This window comes from Myzus persicae, unplaced genomic scaffold, assembly GCF_001856785.1.
Source record: "Myzus persicae strain clone G006 unplaced genomic scaffold, MPER_G0061.0, whole genome shotgun sequence".
NCBI lineage: Eukaryota > Metazoa > Arthropoda > Insecta > Hemiptera > Aphididae > Myzus > Myzus persicae.
In genome coordinates, this window is record NW_019104011.1 from 1 (window position 1) to 6266 (window position 6266).

Genomic DNA, 6266 nt, shown 5'->3' on the forward strand with positions numbered 1-6266 from the left:
TTTAAGCCAATTACATAAATAGCAACACTAAGTTAGTTGTAAGAAATATAATATTATATGCATTATTTTGCACTTTTATAAATTTAAAAATAAAACCAAATTGGTTTTAATTTTTCATTTAAATGTTTCAAGTACCCACGAAAAATTTTTTTAAATTATAACTCTTTATTTTTTGTTAAAATTAAAGCTTATGAAATTCCAGATGTAGTCTAGGCTCCTTAGGCTGCGACCGTAGACCCTTGTTTGACATAGGTGGTTGTTAATACATCAACAATTTTCATTTATTAATAATTATTATATTCTAATTTAATATATGTAGAATTAATATGACGTACACCCATAATGAAAACAATTCTCTTTCGTATTAATATATTAGTCTCGGTACATATATTACAATAGGTACACACCGTAACAATTTAGAATAATAAAAACAATAAGGTATTTAGCGAAAACATAATAATTAATATAATACTTAATATTTTTGTCACAGTATATATATATATAAAAAAAAACAAACTTAAACAGCAAGAATTGCAAGTATCATAGGTTAAATAATGACAATAAAACGAAAAAAACAAACGTAAACAAAAATAATTACAGGAATTATTGGTAAATAATGCCAAAAAAAAAAGGAATAGGAAACGTAACCATCAAGAATTACAGGCGTTAGGTAAACAATAAATAATAATTATCATAATGAATAATGTCAAAAAACAAAAATAAATAAAAATATCAATTTGCGGCAACATTTTCTAGCCGATGCTGTAACAACATAAGCGCCCGGTGATGCCGTTCTACGACCTGCGGGATAGTCACATTTATGAAATCTTCATGATCCATGTGACGGACGGCGTCGTTAAAGGGGTCCTCGCGGTCTTCAAGGTTGAAGTCAAGTACCCGGTGTTCGTCTCCCAAAATGCGTTTTCGGATACCTGTGAGCTGCAGTTGTAGCTGTTGTTCCACACCGCCCGGCAGGCATCGCTGATGGTCTCCATCACCTCCTACAACGTCGACGTCTTCGGCTGACAGGACTGTTTCTTCGTGGACCGAGGACGGCGAAAATCCAGGGACACTGCAGTCACTCGGTCGCGTTCCCTCTTGAAATCTTAGTAACATGTCGTTCAATCGACTGTTATCAACGTCGCGATGCAACTGTTGCAGCTGCAGTTGAACGTCGATACCAAGATAACTACTAGATATTATGTGATCGGCCACTACTTTTCCGTCGTCGCACTGCACTTGCACATCAACCACGGATGACGGCCTCGGACGATTGGCCGCATCCACCACACTACTGGAACAACGGCGAGGTAGCATGCACTGCCGCCATTTATTTAAATCGTCGGCGACCCTTACGGTGCTGCTGGGTGATGTAGCGATCGTCTCCGTCGTAATTACGCCACCACATTTCAATTCGTTCGAATCAACTTGCACGGCCTCAGACTCTGTCGATGAAAACGTCTTCATAGTGAAGGCAGCAGAATGGCTGACGCTCTTGATTGGCCGATGCGTTCGACAGTACCTCCACGTATTCGTTGACGACGCTACCGGCGAGTTGATCGAAACTGACAACACTGGCTCTTCGTCACAGTCGTTCCGATCTGCGGTATCTTCTTCCGACGACCAAGTACAGTTGGTGTCTTCGAATTCTTCGTCGTCGTCGTCGTCGTCGTCATCTTCTTCTTCGTCGCAACTAATGAAAAACTCCTCATCCGAGTAGTCCGGCAACACTAACGGATGCGACAACGGTGTCGACACAGCTGCGGTGTGTGATTCTGTGCAGGCAGCTCCCGGTGCTTTTGCGGTGCAGGGTGCCTTCGCGTCCGGTCGTATCAATATGATTACTTTTTTCGCCGTGTAAGCAGTCGGAGCAGTGGTTTTCGTGTGAAACTGCTGCAAATGATGTTGCTGCGGTTGAGTTGCCGCGTAGGACACCTGCTTCATGATCCGTCGCTGCTCGACTCTGCCAAAAAGCATTCGGTTCCTGGCCCACAGTTCCGTTTTCATCAGCTGATGCACTGAACGGATTGGTCTGCACTGTCCCTGCAGACGGGTTACCTCTGACCCGATACCCTCGTCATCTATGCCCAGGCTTTCCAGCGGTCTGGATGGTTGTGGCGGTGGAGGTATCGTCACTGAATGATCTGCAGTCACTAACCACGCTTTGCACAACTTCCCGGTGCTTATAGTAGATGCGTAAAAGAATTCGTCATCGCTATCATCACCATCGTCGTTGTTCTCGGCTGTCGTCTCTTTGATCTGTGTGAACAAAAATAAAATTCAAAAACCATAATGCGAATAAACGATGATGTGGAATCTTTATAATATTTATGTTTTTACCTGGCTGTTTATTGCGTATTCTCCGATGTGACTTTGCAGTTGTAGTGCTGGCGAACGTAGAACGTTTTGTCCCGTCACATTTTCTAACGAGTCGAGGTCCGTGGCAGATGCGTCAAAAAATTCATCGTCGTCGTCGTCGTCGTCTTCGTCGTCTTGGTTTTTTTTCTCTACATTCTGTATATAAACATACAAATTCATAGTGCGAATATGCATGGAGGATCTTCAGTACCGTAGCTGGAAATTTTTTTTTTTTTTTGGGGGGGGTGTGGTGCTTAAGCCCTAAGCCCTCCTCAGCTACAGCACCGGGGATCTTAATAATGTTCGTGTTCTTACCGGGCTGTGTATGGCGTATTCTTCGATGTGACTTCGCAGTTGCTGCCAACGTCGTTTGTTTTCGGCAGAGACAGACACCGATGTGGCCGACACAGTAGCCGCCATTAATGCCAGCAATCGCTGGTTAAGCGCCATCAAGTCGTGAATGGAGTTTATGGCCGCTTCGGCTGTTTTGGCCATTTTAGCCTTCTGGTAGATAACGCTCCCGGCATGGCTGCTACTAGCGTCACTCTCGGTATCCATATCGTCGCTGTCAGTATCCATATCGTCGCTGTAAGTATCCATAACAACACTGCCCTTCTTCTGATCCCCCCCGTGTGTGGCTGATGACAGCCTGTCAATCCGTTGCTCGGCGTTGTAGATGCGTAACCGGAGCTGAAAGTTTTCGGTCCGTAGCAGATCCAACTCGTCCATAAGATGAATCTGGTTATTTGTCGGTTTCACGGATGTTACGTTTCTGTTGTGGTTGATGATGCACTCATCGTCAACAATATCGTTACTACGGTATGGTCGACTATCGTGGGTGCTCTGGAGCTCCACGATGCTCGGGTTTGTAACTGGCCCCGGTTGAGGCGAACCCAAAATTTCGGTCGATCGGCATTGTATACCTAATAATTATTAATTACGAATATTATGTAATACAGTTTATGCAATATCAATATACATCAAAAGAAAATACCGTACATGAATCGAATATTGGTCGTATGGTTTTTTAACTATAACTACATAGATGGAAATAAATTCTAAATCTTTTAAAAAAAAAAAAACATTTATCAGGGCGCTACACTCTTTTGTTGTCTCTGTCTTACGAGTGCGTAACTTGTTTAACGCGGTTTATGTTCAAATTGGTTGCGCATGTAACTAAGATAATGCGAAGTGTAAGTGAACAATAAATAATATTACAATTTATTTAGGTACGTATTTTAATGATGATAAACTTAGGGAAGAAAAAAAAAACGCAAACGCGTAAAAGTGTAAAATACATAGGTAACAAATACGTTCGGCGATTCATGTTTATTTTTGAAAGTTGTAATATTAGCGCTATAATTCGCTTCAAAATGAAAACGCCGGAAAAACACATTAAAACACAATTTTATTAACCGTTAACCGCCTTTAATTATTATAAATTGGTAATACAATAATACGTAAATTCAATTCACTCTAAGATTAAATTTAATGAAACTAAACATGAATTGCTCTATAGTCGGAAGGTATTTTTTTTTTGATTGCTTTGCAAAAACCACAAACTAAATGTTTACGAGTCCTTCACCACTAGTCCAGAGTCGTCTAAACTTTAAGATCACGTCATAGTATCGCAATGAGTTAATTATTCTAAGTGTAAAAAATAATACAGTAACGATGTATATTATAACTATAATACCTGATTCCGAAATGTTAATTGCGTGCGATTCCATATCGTCGATAGTGGAATGCTTAATTTCAAAAGTGTTTTTTTTGCAAGTTGAAGTGTCAAGATTGCTCAAAAGTTTTTTAGGTGATATTTCAAAAATCTAGTTTGAAAGAATAATTAATACTGAACAAAAAAAAAAAATATTACACGTTAATAAACAAAATGCGTTACTTGGTGACGCTATGTATTGTTTATGCGTATAGCCAGATAATATTACTTCTACTACTACTACTGCTAATAATAATAATTTTATAATGTGAAATATATAATAAATAACTATTCCGTGTACGGGGAAACAGTATGGTAACTCAATAAGCAATATTAATAGTAATCGAAGAACATGAAAGTAGCTTGTGACAAGAATAAGGAGAAGTGAAAAAGCGAAAAAAGTACGCAAGCCAGTTTGTACCGTTCTGCTGTATTGCATGTGTTGAATTTGAATTTAATAATTAAATATAATTTTATTCGGATAACCATTATGAGCGATGAATTAAGTCTTTTTCAGTACAATAATATTTTTAATTTACAAACAAATAACTAAAATCGTTAATCTCCGCTTAAATATCTACTTTTGTCTAATTTTAACTTAAAATATCTCTTAAAGGATTGTGTTTGTAAAGTTTGTAGATTTTTATTTACAGTATGAACTACTCTCGAGAAACCTTGTCAAAAATTGTGAATGTTTGAAAAGATTGAACATTTTATACACATTGTTAACTTCATAATAATTTGCGAATTGTTGAAAGTTGAAAGTTTAAATCATTATAAATAAAATACTTGAGTATAATATCTTAAATATTTTTAAGCTGCTATTAAAACAACTTATGAGGAACCATTTATTATATTGTCAAGCTGTTTGACCCGAAGAACATTTTTCTATTAACATTTATTGAAAACAATTTAAAAAGTTCAAAAGAGACAAAATATTTTAAAAATTTTGTGGCATGTGTAGGTATAATTGTATTATCGTAACATAAACATTAAGAGAAAATTCAAAGTATCTTAAGGTGTTTGTTATTTAATTTTCGTATTTGGGTTAGGTACAATAAAAAAAAATCGATTTTGTCGAGGACTGATTTTGCCTAAAAAATGGGTATGACTCTACTGAATGTTAGTGATGTATTGTTATTTAAGATATAATGAAATTTGATGTAATTTGATGTATAAAAATAATTATCATGTGCAAACTAATAGTCATGCAAGTGAAGTTGTATAAGAACAATAACAAATAGAAATAAATATTGTCTTGTTTAAGCCAATTAGATTAATAGCAACACTAAGGTAGTTTTAACAAATATAATAGTATATTCACTATTTTGCATTTATGTAAACTTAAAAATAAAACCCAATTGGTTTTAATTTTTCATTAATTATAATTTATGTGTTATACCTTAGGAACTTATTCTGTTTTGATTTCTCGGAAAATAGCCATTAGGAAGGTTTCGGATAACAAAGTATGTAATTATTTCTGCATAGTACTTGTTTAAGTATGTTGAGGATATTTTTGGGTCAACTAAAAGATTATGGTACACTGCAAAATAATATTATGTTTCAAATAACATAAACTAAAAACAATAGGTAACTAAATAGGGATAACTCGTGCACAAACCCACCGGCCACCACTTAATACTCACCAACACATTTGACGTAAAAACATTTCAATACCTCTGTTGGACAAAATAGATTTATATTTATGACCAATTTTCGTATATTATTACTAGAACATTAAAATTATACATATTAATGTACAGTCATCAGCACTTATTCGATTCATTATGGTAACAGATAATTTCAGTCCGTTGACAAATTGAGTCGATTAGGTGAAAGATCCAAGAATAACAATATTTATGTATGTAATAATAAAGAAAAATTTTAAGTTGTCATATAAAAAAAATATTATAATAATCATCTGCTAGTAGTCTTGATTTTGTTTGAAATGTTAAACTAATTTTCTAATTTTATTATTATTAACCGATTTATTATATTAATAATTTTGTTGACACTGTTTACCTGCAGTATTTTCTATTGATATTTTTTTTTCTATGTTTTAACATACGTACAAATAGGGACCCGTCTGTTATAGTCCAACAGATAAACGAATCAATTGTTTGGTTAAAGTCCAATAAGCAGTGACCATATGTGTTGTATAATACAATTACAAAGACAACGGAAACGTGATGAA

General features: G+C 35.8%; 1 protein-coding gene across 1 annotated transcript; it reads right to left on the bottom strand.

Annotated features, from left to right (window-relative positions):
- Window positions 1-488: 488 nt before the first annotated feature.
- On the bottom strand, window positions 489-3288 carry LOC111037532 (the record flags this gene model as incomplete). The annotated part of the gene is made up of 2 exons (XM_022320165.1): window positions 489-2272; window positions 2639-3288. Coding segments are annotated over 2 exons (2190 nt in total), but the record flags the coding sequence as incomplete, so codon positions are not given.
- Between the last annotated feature and the right edge of the window lie 2978 nt (window positions 3289-6266).